The sequence below is a fragment of the Mchenga conophoros genome, linkage group LG6 (genome assembly GCF_057382185.1).
Source record: "Mchenga conophoros isolate Kocher_MC1m ecotype Shallow Benthic linkage group LG6, M_conophoros_male_GT1.1, whole genome shotgun sequence".
Taxonomy (NCBI): domain Eukaryota; kingdom Metazoa; phylum Chordata; class Actinopteri; order Cichliformes; family Cichlidae; genus Mchenga; species Mchenga conophoros.
The window spans coordinates 7821799-7841028 of NC_140531.1; the positions used below are offsets into that span (position 1 = coordinate 7821799).

General features: G+C 40.8%; 1 protein-coding gene across 1 annotated transcript in view; it reads left to right on the plus strand.

Moving 5' to 3' along the window:
- Positions 1-19230, plus strand: part of cacna1ab (calcium channel, voltage-dependent, P/Q type, alpha 1A subunit, b) — a 107998-nt gene that overhangs the window by 66645 nt on the left and 22123 nt on the right. The window contains exons 31-37 of the mRNA XM_085276049.1: positions 54-137; positions 4805-4921; positions 5014-5079; positions 7849-7940; positions 8116-8266; positions 9489-9616; positions 10667-10763. Coding sequence (XP_085132175.1) covers positions 54-137; positions 4805-4921; positions 5014-5079; positions 7849-7940; positions 8116-8266; positions 9489-9616; positions 10667-10763 — 735 coding nt within the window. The remainder of the gene's footprint in view (positions 1-53; positions 138-4804; positions 4922-5013; positions 5080-7848; positions 7941-8115; positions 8267-9488; positions 9617-10666; positions 10764-19230) is intronic.

Genomic DNA, 19230 nt, shown 5'->3' on the forward strand with positions numbered 1-19230 from the left:
AAAGATGCAGATCTTTAAACATCTCTCGTTTTGTTGTCTTTCTTACCTGACAGAATTTCTTCAGAGATGCCTGGAACATTTTTGATTTTGTGTCTGTCCTTGGAAGCATCACTGACATATTAGTGACAGAATTTGGGGTAAGTGCTGTACGGTGTTTGGCCCAAATGAACAATAAAGAATGATTTGTCGAATATAAAAGAGGCTCAGAGGAAAAGCCAGCTTTTTTGCACATGTGGTGACTGGCCTTTGGAGACGTCTGTGAAGTCCTTAAAATGAGGCAATCACTACCCAAGGCCTCACTGAAACCACTAACAGACAGAATTATTAAGTCATGGCCTGTATTAAAGCAATTTATTCATGAGATATTAAACTATTTTAGATGCAAGAGATATTCAATATTAAGGCTTCAGCAAGACTATGAGGAATCCTTCCATAAATCTTGCTTAGCCTTCTGAAGTCATCAGTCCATCATAGATAAATAATAGCTTCGGACTGATTTTTGGACTTGTCAGAGATCATTTATTAAAAGTAATCTGGATCAGTAGGTTGCAACCCAAAAAAGTGTCCTCACATTATATAGATGCACATTTGCAAAAGTGGGACTTAAAGAAAAGAAGGCAGTCACTGGCTGCTCCTCCTATTATGGAAGCTACGGTAGATGGTGAACATTGTATCACGGTGCAGCTGTTGTTTCTAGCTCATTTTGAACCTGTCTTCAGTGAGCAGTCTCTCGATGTTACCTGTGAGTTTGTTGGTACTTGTATGTGTAATAGTATGTACATATGAGTTAATATAAGTGTGGATATGAGACCAGTACTTCAGTAGAAGTTTCAGCCTCTCTTCACTGTCCAGCTGTTGTATCATTTTTGCTTGGTGTGTTTTGAATTTGGCATCAGGCTTTCTTCTACTAAGTCTTCCTCTCATTCACACTGACTAGATTAGCAGTAACTGTGCTAAGTACTGCCGTCTAGCAGTGTTTGCAGATGATTAAAAACACCCTCTGGCCGTGTTGGAGGGGCCACATTTGTATGTGAACAGGCCTTAATTGACACCTATGCTGCTTCAAACAGTGAACTGATTGTTTCAGACAGCTGATTGATTTCTTGTCAGGATGCTGCCAGGTGGTAGCAGTTGAACTGCTGGTTACTGGCTTCGCAAGTAAATTTGAGTGTTCATAATAGCTAACACTTACTTTTGTTGTGAATTTTCATACATAGCCAAAAACAGCTTTTGGTTAAAGTTAACTGAGCTGGCTGTATATTTACAGAAAGAAAAAAACCCAATAAGATTATTATTTTTCTCTTTAACATCTTGGCTTGCTTTGTGTCTGGTTCATTGTTAAAGATTTGACATATCTGCTAAACAGAATGGCACGAAACACCAGTCAACTCAAGAGCATCCCAGACATTTTCAAGTTAATGACTAAACACTAATGTATGTAGAGGTCGATTCATTTTTGTCTAGTTTTAGGATCTGGACAAATAATAACACTTCAAGCAAATATCCGGATTCTTCCGTTTAGTGTTTTAAAAGGAAGCTGTTGTTTCTTTTTTTCTTTCTTTTGTACAACACCAATACCAAAAAAGTTGGGTCCCTGTGTAACATGTAAATAAAAACAGGGTGCAATGTTTCGCAAATCTCACAAACCCATATTCTAGCTGCTTTGTCTGCTTTGTCATAGTTTCATCTTGCACCCATGTTGTAGTCACAGCCCTGGCTTTGCTCACCTGAAGATAGTTGGCTTCAAAAGGGAGAGGAGTTCTTGTAGCTTATCTCTGTCAGTGAGGGCTTGTATAAGTTGTGAATCATGCACACCTACTCCACTAGTGTCAAAGAATAAAAAATATGGAGCAGCAAATTGCCTTTGACTTCAAATAAATGAACTTTGGTTAATGAAAGCTGGAAAAGAAGAGAGGCTGAACTTACTCTTTCCCAAATGAACTGCTGTTGTCTTGAAGTGTTTCAGTGCTTTTGTGATGACGCCCATATTGATTCTGTCTTCCTCTTCTATCTCTTCACATGCTTTCTTTAAACCTCTCTACTTTGTTGGCGCCCTACGCCCCTCCCACTCCCTCCTCCTCTGATAAAATCCATCCAATCAAAATGCACTATGAAATCCTTCATCGTGTTCTCCATCCATGCTGCACCATGACATGTGGTGGTGGTCCTGTGATGATGATGATGATGATGATGGTGATGGTGTGTGTTCCATGTCCAAATAAAACACACAACCAACACCCGCCAACCCACCCACTTACCTTCTCCCCTCCTCCCCCAAAAAATATCTTTCACCCACTCACATTTTACTACAAATGAAAACAAAAATCCTCCCATTCCTCTTTCTACATATTGGCATATGTAGAATCCGGTTGGTTTGTAATTTATCTCTCAAAAACTTTCTCCTGCATCTTCATTGACTGTGCACACCCTCGATTCATTTGTTGCTCCCCAGTCACCTGCTCTCTCATGGCCAGTCTTAACCCTGAACCCAGTGCATGCGCTTTCTGGATGTTGGACTTTTAAACTCTCTGAACTTCCTGGTCACAGTACTTCACTCATCCGTGGACTGAATGTAAAATAGTTCAGGTGGCTCCTGGGATGAAATTGATCTGTGAGGTCGATGGACATTTGTCCTCCAAAAAATTAAAGGAACACTTTAAAAACACATCAGATCTAGGTGGGGTGGGGGGGTGGGGGGGCATGCTGGATATCTACACTTATAAGGACTAATGTGTTTGGGGTGGAAGGATACCACATTAATATATGGAAATGAAAATTATCAGGCTAAAGAGGGTTGAATTAAAAGACACTATAAAAATAAATAATGAGGCACGCTAGTCTATTTTAGTCAATTTTGCCAAAATTTTATTGCAGCAGCTCGAAATAGTACTCAGTAGTTTGTTTGGCCCCCACATGCTTGTATCCATGCCTGACAATGGTGGGGCTTGCGCCTGATAACAAAATGTCCTGGGGGATCTTCCCCCAGATCTGGACCAGGTCTGCGACCACTAATCACAGTCAGTTGCCGTCTTCGAAGCAAGTTAGGTGAGTCAAGATGGACTCAGTCAACTATCATTTTACGATTAAATGAGGTCACGTTAGCAAATTCATGCAGACTATTTTTAATAATACACCATGAAAATCACAAATCTGTTAATATCTACATACAGTGCTGTAAAAACATATTTGCCTCCTTCTTGATTTCTTATTTTTTGCATATTGGTCCCACTTAAATGTTTCAGATCATCAAACTAATTTTAATATTATACAAAAATATAAAATGCAGCTTTTAAATGATTATTTCATTCACTAAAAAACATTATTCAGACCTATCCTGCCCTGTAAAAAAACGAATTACCCCACTAAACCACACTAGACACATTATTTCTGTATTATTACAAATAGATTACATGTATTTGCTAACTTGACCCCAATAAATAGTGAAAAATGATTGCACAGTGACTCCATCCTATTGCCGTTCTGTTAACATCTTGATGCACCAAAGTTGCTCCAAAAACAGCAGCTGACCATCAGTCTAGTAACCATTTTACAGGCAACAAGCTCATAGCACATGGCCACCGTGTCATTACACCTGGGCCAAGATTACCAGGTGTTATCTTTTATATAGTCTATAGATTCATCCATAAAAGTTCCAGTAGTTTGGTAAATTTCTTGCCAGGGTTACTGATTAAGAACACGAGGTGGACAGTTTAAAAAAAATATTGCTTACAAGGCAAAGCCAAACTTTTTTATATTTGAATTCTGTAGTTTGAGATGTCTGTGTTCCTCACAAGAATGTATCACACACAAATGTATCAGAGTATTAAATCTTCAAATACAGTTAAAAGTACAATCTGCACCAGTGGCCCTCTCTGGACTGCATGTCGGCCAGCTCCTTTCTCCTAAAGTATGCTGCCTGAACTGAGGCTGCTCTCTGGTCCTTCTCCCACGCCTTCCTCTATACCACTTCTTCCTCATCCTCCTCTTTTTGCCTTGCCTTTGAACGACAAAATGCCAGAGCCTCACCAGAGTTTGGCTGTTGTGTGTGAAATATTTTCTCTGTGTGACATGCCAAAAAAGCAGAAATAGGCTCAGTACAAATTCCCAAGGGCATTGGCAAAGATCCCGGCAGTAAGAATCACATATTTTACATTTAACTTATCAGTTCTTTTCAAAAGGGAACAAAAAATACCAAAATCTTTAGGACATACAGGCATCTATATCGTAATGTCACTCTAAATTAAGGTTTGTCAAATACTGATTGGTTGTTCTCCTCTAGAGACAACGGAGAGAAACCTAGCTTCCTCTAGATGGGAGCAAACTCAAGCCATGCTCTGTTAGGGTTTGTCATTATGTGTGTGTGTGTGTGTGTGTGTGTGTGTGTGTGTGTGTGTGTGTGTGTGTGTGTGTGTGTGTGTGTGGTTGACAGGCACATTGCACTATGCTCCATCTGATGTGGCCTGCTTGCCCCCACCCTCCCCAGAGATCAGTGCATTTTTTTTCTCTTAAAAAAACTGTTTTGTTGTATCAGATTGGATGATGACCTTTAAACTCGTACAACTCTTCTTCTTCTTTTTTTTCCTTCCTCCTTTTTCCTTTCTGTCTTTTTTCCCCTTCAGCCTTTTTACTGAGAGCCGTTATGTTTGCAGTTGCATTCATTTAGTTGGTTTTGACTTCCCTTCTCTCTTTTTCTTTGTCCTCTCTTTCTTCAAGTGTTGATTTTGTTTTTTCTGTTTGTTAGAGGAATGCTGTGCAGGTGCGGCATACTCGGTGAAACTCACTGTGTTCTCCCTTTGTGCTCTAGAATAATGCCTTCAGTTTGAGCTTCCTGAGGCTCTTCAGAGCAGCTCGCCTTATAAAGCTGCTGAGACAGGGAGAGACCATTCGCATCTTGCTGTGGACCTTCGTCCAGTCCTTCAAGGTATTCAGTCAATAAATGACACAATCAAAAGGTATGCACATGTCACAATACACTTAATGGGACTAAAAAGTGTTTCCTATCTGCCATGCTAGGCTTTGCCATACGTGTGCCTCCTTATTGCCATGCTGTTCTTCATCTATGCCATCATTGGCATGCAGGTGAGTACTGCTTACAGAGTCCTGAGATTTTTACATTTGATGGGTTGGGACAGTTAAATGCTTCAGCAACAGTGTGAACAACACAGAATTTGTTCACAAAGGATAGAAGTGTCTATCCTGTATCCAAAGGTTTACTTACATTACACATCATAGAAGTGCAAGTAAGATAAAAAGAGGTTAAATTAAAGATCTTCTTGTGCAGTCACAGTGCGTCTCATAAAACATGTCATATACATATACTCAGAACCGCTAAGGGAACACTCCATCATCACAGTGTGACACAAGTCAGTTAAACTTGGGGGATATCAGGCTGTCCGCAACTCAGCGGAGTGGAATAAAATGAATGGATGGAACTGCCAAAAATATTGTTGCATCATAACTAACTAGACAGATTCATATAGCTGATGTTTGACTTTGTGTTTAACTGTGATGACCACGTGTTCCTTTAAGTTTTTTAAACATCATAGTATAAATTGCACTGCAAAGTATACATACTAATCTCAAATCAAAGGCAGGGTGAGGTAATGAGCTGCTTTAAGCTTCAAAAAGTCATCACAAGGGTTTCATTATAGGTTTTGTATATAGACGTAAAATCTGCAAAATAAGCTGGCAAATAAATACTGCAGTACAATATTAAAAATGCAAGGTGTGATCAAAATGTTTGCTGTAAGGTTGTCTGCTTCCAGCGGTGCTGCTGTTTCTGGATGCCACTGTGGGAGTGTCACTTTTGCATCTACTTTTTTGGGTCGAAATCGTCACATCTCAACTTAAATTTGCTTTTGAGAAAGAGGATAAAGTTGCAAGGGGGGAAATCAAAAATCTCCTGCCTGTTTAAAGTGCTGTATACCAGTGCGGTTCAGTTCTTTTATGGCTAATCTTCTCCCTCACATGTCTCTGGACAGTAGAAATCTGCACTGACATTCTGACCCTGTAGGATGAATTAACAGTGCACAGCCCCATGCATGTTGAACAAGCATCCATATTGTTGTACCTCTAACTTGAAGAGATCCAATCCAAATGAAGCAGGAGCGGCTGGTCCTGGCTCAGCTTCGGCACCTGGTGAGCTCATCACTGGACCCACTTCAGTTTGCCTACCAGCCTGGCATTGGAGCGGATGATGCCGTCATTCACTTCCTACATCGTTCCCTCGCTCACCTGGAGACCGCTGGAAGCACTGTGAGAGTCATGCTCTTTGATTTCTCCAGTGCCTTCAACACTATTTTTCCCTCGGTCTTGAAGGACAAGCTGGAGAACTCAGGAGGGGACCATCACCTCACTACCTGGATTTTGGACTACCTCACTGACCGACCACAGTATGTGAGAACCTCTGCAGTACGGGGGCCCCACGGGGAACGGTTCTGGCTCCGTTCCTCTTCACCATCTACACTGCAGACTTCTCCCACAACTCCACCCAGTGCTTCCTGCAGAAGTTCTCTGTTGACTCTGCAATAGTCGGCCTCATCACTGATGCAGACGACAAGGAGTACAGAGGACTGACCCAAGACTTTGTGGACTGGTGCCAGCTGAACTACCTCCAGGTCAACACCAGTAAAACCAAGGAACTGGTGGTAGACTTCCGCAGACACAAGCATCCTCCACTGCAACCACTGAACATCCAGGGTATGGACATTGAGACTGTGGACAGCTACAGGTACCTTGGTGTTCATCTGAACAACAAACTGGACTGGACTCATAACTCAGACGCCCTCTACAGGAAAGGGAAGAGCAGGCTGTACCTGCTGCGGAGACTCAGGTCGTTTGGCGTGGAGGGCCCACTGCTGAAGACCTTCTATGACTCTGTGGTGGTGTCAGCCATCTTTTACGGTGTGGTCTGCTGGGCTGGCAACATCTCTGCCGGGGACAGGAAGAGACTGAACAGGCTGATCTGGAGAGCCAGCTCTGTTCTAGGATGCCCTCTGGACCCAGTGGAGGTGGTGAGTGACAGGACAATGGTAGCTAAGCTGTCATCCCTGTTGGACAACATCTCCCACCCCATGGAGGAGACTCTGACAGCACTGAGCAGCTCCTTCAGTGTCAGGCTGCAGCACCCACGGTGTGGGACGGAGAGATTTCGCAGGTCTTTCCTCCCCATTGCTGTCAGACTCCACAACAAAGACTCCAACTGACCAAACACACACATCCACACATGTGCAATAACACTAAGTGCAATACTCTTTTTCTGACAAAGTTGTATTTTTACTCAGTTGTATTAAGCATTTGTATTCTATTTTTATCCTATTGTATATTTTATTCTATTTATTCATTCTACTGTATATAGTATTTTATTTTTTTTGTATTCTATTCTGTACAGTTGTGTACAGTATTTTATTCTTATTGTATTCTAATTTTTGCTATATAACTTTTGCACTGTCCACTTCCTGCTGTGACAAAACAAATTTGGGACTAATAAAGGTTATCTTATCTTATCCCTGGAGTCTGTCCACAGATGCAACAGATGATAACGAAGGGGGGATCATCCAAATTAAACCTTGTGTATTATTTGTTTGCTTATTTGTTTCCTTTTAACGGTTTAGTCATAATGCAATACATATGAATAAAGAAAATGTTTTTAAAAATGGAAATATTTAGTAGGAATAAAACTTAAACGACGAAAATGATGTGCAAATTGACAATTAAAAGTCGAGTGCTGCAGAATATCTATTGTTGATGTGTTAATGTGCTGAAAACGCTGCAACAAGGCAGTTCCTGTTGTAACGACGTTGCCTAAACTTCTTGATTTTTCCTTGTTTGACTGCTGTTTGTGTGTAGTTGTTTGGGAACTTAAAACTAACTGAGGATGATGGAATCAATGAGCACAATAACTTCAGAACCTTCTTCATGGCCCTAATGCTGCTGTTCAGGTAAGACTTTACTTCCTCTCTTCTTCTCCTGTTGACGCTCAGTCTTTTTCTCCTTAGAAGCAGGACAGTAGCACTGATGTGCTATTGTATATGTTATCATATCTTCTATATTAATAATCTTCTTTGTTCATATCAAGTCGTGTACAATGCCCTCTTTTTTTAATGTCTCTCATAGGAGTGCTACGGGTGAAGCGTGGCAAGAGATCATGTTGGCTTGCCTGGATAGGAAGGAGTGTGATCCTGAATCAGGGAATGATAAAAAAGAATGTGGCAGCACCTTCGCTTACACATACTTTGTCTCCTTTATCTTCTTGTGCTCTTTTCTGGTGAGAAAACCCACTGGATACACTTTTACGCAGTTGATCAAAATATGGGTGATAGAGCAGGTCGCCAATCACAAGGTCGGTGGCTGCTTCAGTCGATGCGTCAAAGCATTCTTGGGCTAAATACTGAAACCCGAAAAACTCCTATGCATCCACCAGAGTGTGAATGTTAGTTCAAAGTGCTTAGGTATAGATAAAAGCATTGTATGAATGTGTTTGATTAGGTGAAATTTGTACTAGAAAGTGCTTTAAGTAGGGCAAGAAGGCCACTATGTAAGCATTTCAGTCCATTCCACTCACCCGCCACTTTGTTAGGTACACCTGTTCAACTGTTTGATAAAGCAAATATCTAATCAACTAATCAAATCACAGAGATTGAATGCATTTAGGCATTCAGACGTGGTCAAGAAAATCTGCTTAATGTGTCAGACACTTTGTTTTTGCCAGATTGGCTGGACGGGGTATTTCAGAAACCTCTGATCTACCGTGATTTCCCCATACAGCCATCTTTAATATCTCTAATATATATAATAAATATTCAGTGCGTTGCAGTTCCCTGGGTACAAATGCCTTGCTGATGTCAGACATCAGAGGAGAATCACCAGTCAGCTTCGATCTGATTGGAAGGCAAGAGTAACTCAAATAACCAGTCATTACAACCATGGTGTGTATGAATATCTGTGAGTGTACAATACTTCAAATCTTTGAAGCAGAAGGCCACAACAAGTAGCACTCCTGTCAACAGGAAACAGGAAACTGAGGCTATAACAGGCTCAACAGAAGTGAATAAAATGTTGCCTGGACTGTTGATTTCTGCTGTAACAATAAAATGGAACATAAAAGCATGGATCCATCCAGCCTCGTATCACCAGCCACTTTGCTGCTTCCAGCAGTATAACATGCTCAGATCATCTCAAACTGGTTTCTTGAAATGAAATCAGTACATAAATGGCCTCTGCATTCCTCAAGCATACGCTAGAAATAGAGATTTGTTTAATGAATGTGCAGCTGATAGATCTGCAGCACCCGTGTGATGCTGTCGTGTCAATATGGACCAAAATCTCTGAAGAATATTTCCAGCACCTTGTTGAATCTGTGCCAGATCTGAAGGCAAAACATGGGTCCAGCCCAGGGCTAACATGTACCTAATAAAGTGGCCAGTGAGGGTATGTTATTGTTTGAAGAAATTTTTTACATCACTGTGTTTGCGACATACTTGTTCCAGATGCTGAATCTGTTTGTGGCTGTCATCATGGACAATTTTGAGTACCTGACTAGAGACTCTTCCATCCTGGGGCCTCATCACCTGGATGAGTATGTAAGGATATGGGCCGAGTACGACCCTGCCGCCTGGTGAGTGACACACAGGTGGACTCAAATCCACACAAAAATACAACTAAAACACACACTGCACACTGTTGGAAAGTTCTCTGATTTTACAGCGATATACTATTATTTTACCGTGTACCTACACTAACCTCCAAAAATGGCTTCTTAGTGTAAAAAACCCCTTATAGTACTGTATTATATTAAAGTCTTACAAAATAATACTGTCAACTTTTTGAATACCATTGTACTGTTACCATTATAATGCTTCCAGGGTAACGTCCATATAAACAGGGGTGCACATAAGTGGTCCGCAGCTGAGCATTCTATGTCAAAATAAAAGACGCGCACCAGATAAGAAGTTGCAGCGCGTGTTTGCATACATAAGATTTTCTGGAGGAGGACAGACATTTGTTTAGTATGCAAACACAACAATATTTCTCAGTTTTTCCACATGATAAAAAAAACATGGTGCTGTTGTAAATGAAAGCAATCTTTCAGCATGACTCCAAAATTTAAAGTCCAAAATTTATGCCTCCTTCACATTTTCCAAAGTTGTCCAGTGGGTCAGATTGGTGTGTTTGCCAGGCCAATTCTGGCCCCCGGGCCTTATGTTTGACACCCCTGATCTACACAAATGTATAAATAGTCTTTTGCTGAATGCAAAATAACATCTTAACCCCTGACTTTCTCTCCTGCCCTGAAATGGGTAAAGACTGCTGTCGTGCCGATGTCTTATCCAAGAAGCGTGCAGATCAAATGGGATCTACAACGTGTGATGATAGTTCAGAGTGGGACAGTTAAGGCTGGCCTGCTTGAGCAGTTTCCAAGCATCTATTTCTCTTTTTCCTCTCTCTCTCTCATAACTTTAAATGCCTTCTCTTCCAAAGTTGAGATGAATGTGACCCTCCCTTCTCCCCTGTGAATTTTGAGCGTGCATGCTAAAGATGATTTTCTGAATCTTTCTGCTTTTTTTTTCTTTTTCTTCTTTCTGCTCCCTTTGTATTTCTTTTCTCTCTCTCTCTGTATTTTGTGTGTTCCCTCACCTAACCTCCCCTCCTTGTATTTTTCTTGCAGCGGGCGCATACATTATAAGGATATGTACAGTTTATTGCGAGTTATCTCCCCTCCTCTGGGCCTTGGCAAGAAGTGCCCACATAGGGTGGCCTGCAAGGTTTGGACCAAACCCCTAAAGCACAAACTTAAACGCAACCTGCTCGCCTTTAAGAGACTGGAATGAATGTTGCTCTCTATCACTCTTAAAACCAATTTGTTCTTACTTCAACTTTTTGATTTCCATTGGTTTGAGTTTTTTTTTTGGGTTTGCTTTAAGCTCATTTCACCATTTAACCATTTTTTTGGTGGGGGGGGTTCTGTTGTATATGCATTCTGACATGACAATGAGAATGTTTGGGACAATGCAGAAATGCACACACACACACTCACTCTCTTGTACACACTCACACACACACACTGATACCAGTGTGTGAAGCATGAGGTGGTGCACTGCACTTGCTATTGTCTTCTGACTGAAAGCTGGGGAAAATTACACTGACATGTTTACTTTGAATTCAGGATTGTGTAAACATTAGACTTTAGACTCCAGTCAGCCATTGTGTTTTATTTCTGCTTGCTGTCTAATTTTGCCTGGGCAGAAAATGGTTGAGCGATGTGCATTGTTCTTGTTTGAGTTGGGGTTCGGGTGCGGGAGGCAGGGGTTATTACAGAGCCATACAAAGAGAGTTTGGTCTGAGCTTAACAGCCAGTGTTTTCCAGCCATGTGCCACAGGAAGTCAAACGTGTGCAGACTTTGATTGTACTCACTGAAGCAGCTCATTCAGGTGACAGACACTAGTTAAACTAGCAAGTACGAGCTCTTGTTGCTAGCTGAAATGAAAAGCTGCTACATCTTTAACTTCCATGGCACATGTTTGGGAACAGCTGTCTTAACCTGTTTGTAATATTACATTTTAAAGCCACTATGTGTAGTCTTTTGTGCATTTATACTGATAGATTACTCACACAAAAATCGAATATATTTCTTTAAAATAGATCACAGAAACACTAAAACATTGTGTTTTATGTCACTAGGAAAAAACGCCATAATTCAGCCAAAATCTGTATATAAAAGATGGACAAAACCACCAAGTCTTGTTATTACGCCTCAATTATAGAAATATGGCCATCTTGGCTTTTTGAAATCATTGCTACATTATAACCTAGTGTTAACAAGGTGTGACCAAACATTATATGGCTATATTACATACACAAATACCTGCCCATTAACAGTAATTCCACAAAGCAAAACTGGAGCCAGGACCGCTTAGAAAGTTTTATGTACAATTAGTCATATAGAGAGGCATATTATTTATCAGGTAGTTGCATTAACCCTCTGAGGTCAAAGTCATCGTGTATAGCAAATCTAACCCTAAACCCATACTTTGAAGAAAGGCAAAACAGTCTTTTTGATATATTTTTGATTGTCTAGCCTTAGCGTTATGGTCATCACCAATGATGAAGGTTAAAAGTGTGCCAACAAATCTACAAACATTTCCCTTCAGCAACTCCAACTAGTTTATCATAACTTGGTTGGTATCTCTAGAAATGTAGCAGCATGTCACATCAGCTCAGGTCACAAGGCTGTGAATGGCCCATTCTGATCAGCATTTGTTTATATGGATTTCCAGTTACTAATTTTTTAGTAACTGGAAATTAATTTGGTGATTGAGAATGGAAGAGAGGAAACTTCACTGCCACCTGGTGTTGGTGGTAAAATTGCAGAGCACGGGGATAAATGCTAACAGCATTGTCTACTTGTATAGTGTGTATGGTAGGCTCTACATTTATTCAAAGTCGAAGTATAAACTAAGATGGATTTTCTCAATAATGGACTGGAGTCAGCCTCAAGTGTCCAGTTGAGGAATTGCAGTTTTTCTTCACTTCCTTATTGGGTTGTCCTTGTAGCACAAAAGGTTGTTTCAGATATAATGGTAAATGATAAATATAATGATTGAAAGGGTTTTTTTTTTTTGAGTAGCTTCTTTTCTAAACCCTTCTTAACTTGTATGGACTTTCAAACCAGTACACGTAGTGGCTTTAAAAATTAGACACACCAAAACCAGTATTTAGCCTGTTACATTACCTTTATATAAAATGCACCCTGTACTTTTAGCACAGTAATATCGAAGTTAAACATACTTTTGCAATACTTTTCCTAAAGCTAAAAGGACTAGCTACTATTAACTAGTTTCATAAGACAACAAATCAGCTATCAAACGACCTCCTATAGTTCTTTAAGTATAATTTTCATGTAAAATCAATCTGCAGGAGTTGGGTAACTGTTATCTGAAGTACTGTGATGAGATGGCCAAACTTGCTCTGTTTGTGGCTCTGGTGTGTGGGGGACAAAAAAGAAAGGGGCAGGGTGTGTGTGTGGTTTGGGGCGAGGACTCTTGACATTAAAAATAGTCTTGTGTCCACCAGGTACCTCTTAGTAACTGCTTGTGTCGGCAGAGGTTCGTGGGAAGATTTGTTAGTCATACCGTTTACATTTGCTTTTTGAAGCTACTGCTAAGTAGCCAGTTGAAGTGAACTTACAATTTATTTTTAATTCACATTGTAGTATTTAACAGTTAAAAAACCCAAACAATCTGCATCAGGCTGCAGATATGTGTGTTCACAATGTTACACCTTTCCATTTGTTAAGTTGTTCTTGTCCTCTATTGACTTAGTTATATTTGAGTTGTGAGACGTCTAATATGTCTGTAGTATGAGACCTGTTGTATACAGGGTGTATCGGAAGAACCACCCAATTTCAAAAGGCTATATTTGTTTAAGTAATAGACATAGAACTTTGTAGTAAAGTTTTAAATACATGGCTGAATAAAAAGCTTTACTTACGATGTTCACAAGTGCTCGATGTGTCTCCCTCCGGATGCATAACATACATCCATATGATAATCAAACTCATCCTATACTTTTGCGAGCATGTCTGGAGGCATGGCAGCCTCTAGCAATTACGCAAAACTCTCAAATCCACTCTTTCTAACAGTACGTCTTTTGATTATTACTGCTGAACAGCTGCGAAATTGAAGTACTTTGAAACTGAATGGTTCTTTTTGAGGTGCTTTGTACCCTTCAGTAGATATTCCACTTCATTCAACCTAAACTAATAGGTACAAGCTATCTGGACAGGCTAATTCAGTTGCATTTTATTGTATTATAAACAACTAATGGTTCTCAAACAACCAAAACTTTTTGAATACCTTCTACTCAGCTGCTACCCTTGTTGTAAATGTGTCGTGACCTTTCCCATCTTGAGGGAGGGCTCCCCTGAACATCTAAAGGCACAGCTGTGAGTGGAGGTTCCTGGTGGAGACTAAGCCTCAATAATGGACTGCATTGACTTGTCACTGTGACTCACTCCGATCTCTGCAGCGGTGCTTTCTTTGCCTGCTAGAAGCCCCGCTGCCAGTTCTATCCGAGCGGCGAAAGAGGGCACCGACTTTTAACGAAAAAAAATACCCACTCAAATCCCCTTTTCGACTCGCATAGAACGGTATCTTAATAGCAAGTAACTAAACTAAATAACACCTCCTCCAACCCTCCCCTTCCCTAACCTTTCTCCCTGCCTTCCTCCCTTCCCTCCTCTTCTCTCCACTAACGTTACAATATATCAAACTAGAAGCCACGTAACACACCCCCTCTTTCTCTCTCGTTCTCTTTCCTTCTCTTTTTCTCTCACCACAGCAACCACATATCCACAGTGATCAAAACAATAACCTCTGTGTATTTGTTTCCCCCCCTCTTCCTTTCCTTTGTCGGTTTCTTTTTATTTCTCCTCATGTCTCCCCCGAACACACCTCTGTCTGTCTGTCTCCGTCCTTCCCTCTTAATCCTCCTCTTCCTCCCTCCCCCCATTGTTTTTCTTTCTTACGTTTTTACGTCGTCCGTCTTTGTTTTGTCTGGTGTGGGTGTGTTGGCGTATGGGGTGTTGGATGCATGTGCATATATGGTGCACGTGTGTGTGTTTGTGTGTGCGTGTGTGTATGTGTGTTCGTGGCCACTCCAGCGGCCGGATCAGTTACACAGACATGTATCAGATGCTAAGACACATGTGTCCGCCGCTAGGCCTCGGGAAGAGGTGTCCCGCCCGGGTCGCCTATAAGGTAGACTCGCCCCCCACCTTACCCCTCCACCCCCCTCAGCCACCACCCTCACCTCCTCCTCTCCCTCCCCTCTCCCATCATTCATTTCTTCCTCCTTTTCCCCATCCATAAAGTCTCCGTTCTTCAGCCTCCCCATCGCTGGGGAAGAGAACCTCTTCTCTTTCATTTGCTCAAGCCTCCCTGTCCCTTTTCCTCCTCCTCCTTCTTACCCACTCTCCTCCACCTCCCTCCCTTCTTCCCTCCCTCCTCCCAGCGGTGTTCTCCTCATTGTCTGTTAGTGGTGGTTGTGGTGGTGGTGAGCGCTGTCCTCTCTTCTTTCTCTCCGACCGCGGGGATGGAGGGATGGGCTTTTGTCGTGAAGTGCAGTGATAGTGGATTGGTAGTCAGTCCTCTTTCTTTGATTTCCTCCCGTCAAGCCACAGGAGTAAGGGAACGGAGGAGGCTTTGCCAGTCCTTCTGCAACCTGCACGGACGCAAGCAAAACACAGTTAAAGCACAGGTGTAACTTAGAAAGTAAGAAAACTTTCAGACGTCCATGTGTTTTTAGATTGGTGTAAGTAAGTCCACTAAATATTAATGACTACTTTCAGTTTTCATTTATTTATAGCCTATTTTGTTCTGAAATATTCAAACTTAAGAAAAAAAATTGTTTTAAAATATATACATCTACTTAATCTACATTTATTCATTATTTATTGCAGGTTTGCATTTTAAAATTATGTCCTATAAAATGCTTATAGAAATTTTTAGTGCAGTGAAATCATGCTTGAAAATTTGTGAAAAATACATAATTTCCACACGCCATTGATTTATTTCAGGAAACATATACAAGCAACACTTAAATTGAGATAATTTTATTAAGGGTTTTGTTCACGATGCGGGTACAGAAGGACCGGCAGTGGTTTCTGTCTTCAAACCTCTGTGCCTCTTATTCCTGTGGATGGCTCTATTATTCTGTGTATTATATACACGCACACACACATTACCATACACATATACAATGCTTATACAACCATGTTCTGGCCCTTGTAGTTTTTTTCCTCATTTTTCAAGATGATTTTTTGACATTCAAGCATCTCTGGCTTCTTTGTTCCTCAGACCACCAGTGTAGAGATTTGGATTGAGCATTTCAGCATTCACTGTCTCTTCGTCTTATTGTCTACTCTCTCTTTACACCTCAGCTGAGTCCTTCTCAACCTGTCCTTCTTCTTATTGCCATCCAGATTCACTAAAACACTGTTGACAAGATGGTTTGGTGCTTTTTGTGCTTCAACCAGGAGGGAAGTGATTTCTCTGATTATTTATTTTTTTAAATGACATCTAATTAAGCTTTTTTTTAAATTAAAATCAGGAAATATGTTACTTACACCTAGAAATTCAGCAGCAGCTTAAAGGGTTTTGTGGTTCACTTTTCACAGAAAATTCATGTCAATTTTTTATTCAGTTTTATTCAATTTATTTGTCGCGAGGACTGAGAAGAAGGGAGACGAAACAAAGCTACTCACAAGTGAGTAGGTTGTAAAATACACTACTGGAAAATTATTAATAATGACTGTGTTCCCTTTTTGGTGAACCACACTATAGTTATTGAAATGTTATACTCTTTAAAAAATAGTAATATTTATGGTCACGGTCTTCTTTGTAGGGTTGGCGTGAAAGGATCTAATCTCTCACATGCGATGGTGTTGGTTGAAAAAAGAAATTAGAAACATGCTGCTTACCTGAAGCAGGAGCTCAGAAATAGTAGCTCAGAAAGTTGGGAATCGATAGCTACAGTGTATCCAGAAAGTACTGACCGTACTTCACTATTTCCAGCTTTTGTAATGTTACAACTTTATTCCAAAATGGTTTAAATGTCTTTTATTACCTCAAAATTTTACTTTACTTTAAATTTTTGCAAAGTTATTACAAATATGTTAATTATTTGAAGAATTCACAGCAAAAAAAAAAGTCCCTTAAAATTATTTCCCAAGAAACAACAGTCACTAATTCACGCAAATACTTAATGAATTGGCCAACTCTGTTTAGCCAGCACCAAATTAGATAAGATAAGATAAGATAAGATAAGATAAGATAACCTTTATTAGTCCCACACGTGGGAAATTTGTTTTGTCACAGCAGGAAGTGGACAGTGCAAAAGTTATGACGCAAAAATTAGAATACAATAAGAATAAATACAGTACAGTCATCTGCAGCAGATCTGCCTGCTCCTGTAATGAGCTACACCTGATATGACTCCTAAAGTCAATTATCTGTACGTGCAGTCGATCCACTTATCTCCAAATATCTGTGTGTACAGTAGCCTCCCATTTATTATATGTGGTGAGTGAAAAGCAGTAATTTTAACAATTATTAGAAAATCTCCAGCGTTACTCATTTCTTTTGAATCTGGATGTCAGTAATCTTTGTACTATCCATTTGCCTCTCTCATTCTTCCTTTTCCTCTGTTTTCCTCTTCTCTCCACTGACCTTCTGCCTGCCAGCCATCCTTTCCCTCACATTCTTCTGTCTTTCTACTTCTACATCCACTTGTCTGTCACCAATTAGGAGCCATCTTCACTCCTTCATTACATCCCTCTGTCAAGCCCACTCTGTCTCCACTTTACCTCTCCTTCCTGTTCTTTCTCTTGGTTTCCTCTCCAGTATGTCAAACTGTCTTGGCACTAGCACCCATCACATACTTCAGCCATCAGAACCTTCCAGTATTCATTTACACAAATCCGACAAAAAGAAGTCAATTAAAGAACCTTGTGATATGAGAAACAGTTAATGAATAAAGAGGGGAAGGTTTACATTGCCCTTAATATTTAGGCAAAGTTCTTGATCTTCACTTTAGTGGACACAAAGCCCTTTACTCAAAGTAAAAAAAGAAAAAGCTGTTAAATGTGTATTGCTACGACAGATTGTCTCTTTTGAACTGACCTCTGTCAGTGTTGTTTTTAGTCTTCGTCTTTATCTTTTGTCGTGTTCTGTAATTTTCAGCCTCTCTTTTCTCTTTTCTATCTACACACACACTCTCAGTTCTCCTCTCAGTTTAAATCACACTGACTCACGTTCTCCTGATTCCTCTTTTACTCTTTCAGTGTTTTCACAACCCTCCTCTCCCTGCTCATTCTCACCTTTACCTTTTTATCTGTAACTACATCTCATGACCAAGCTTAGAGTTGACTAGTTTAGCCCGACTAACTGTTATCCCTGCCATGTGTCCCCTTTGATACGCCCCGGTCCCCTTACCCTACAGCTCTATTACCACAAAGTCTGGTTGGTCCAAAACCAAAAAAATAAATAAAATAAACAGAAAAAACAGAACTTCAATCATCTGTTTTTTAAACTTCTATATGATTTTTTTCTTCTTTCAGGGAATGCCACAACTCTAATCCTCTCTAACTCTTACACCCCCTTAAAACACTGCACCCGTCTGGCATTGAGAGAGATCTTGACTTGATACGAAGTAACACCTCGCTGTCCAATTTGACTTTAGGGCAGCCATGAATGTAAAAAGTAGAAGGAGAAAACAAAAGAAGAATCCAAAAAGTGTGAAATTACCTGTCAATCAGTAGGATCAATCCGATTGGATTGAGGATACTCTCTTTGCGCGGATGCACGGCTGCTTGTATTGTAAAAGTGGGTTTTAAGGGAAGTAATGGGGAGTAGTGGGCTGGGTGGGAAGAGTTTGGGCTTAGATAGTGGGAGTGAAGTAAATGCATGTTGCATGCTGTGTCCGGGTTTGTTGGATTTTTTGATGGGGTGTTGCATGAAATCCTCTTTGTCGCATGGCTATGGGCGACATCGAGCCTGCCTGCCTGTTGCCTGTCGAGCGCTGTGGATGTTGGCCGATGCCCTCTGCCTGCTGCACACTTGGCTTTGGGCATGCCCAACACTTGCACACACTCAGGAACACAAGAGCACGTACACAACTCCACCGCCATCGTACTACCGTGCTTGCCATCGTGAGTGCCCAACGCTCATGTTCGTAGGTAAATCTGATGGATGTTAACTGGTCAAGATAGGAACGGCAAGCGACCCCAGCTGGCCTAGCTTGTTCAGTTCTATCTGCAGGTTTCTCCATTGGTTTTACCTGGTATAGACATGTAAAGACAGGGAACCTCTTTAGAGGTAGGGGGAGCTCTATAGCAGTTGCCTCAGTTAAACAAAACCACAGCAGTCTCCTGAAAAATAGCAGAATTACACCAGTGATACTGTTATTGTTCTTCAGTCAACTTATTTTGTCTCTAAAGGACTCCAATTAAGCACTCTTAATTGGAGTCTGTGCAAATAATTGTGTGTAAGTGTAGAGGGAAGGGATGATTGTTGGGGTAGGGTGGGGGGTGGGGGGGTCGGGTCTGTGTATGTGTACTGTTATATCTATCTATATGTGTGTAACAACAGAGATGTGTAAATGCACCCATGCATTCACACATTTAGGGAACATGGGCACAGGTTGGGTCGGAGGCCATTTCGGCTCCGATTGTT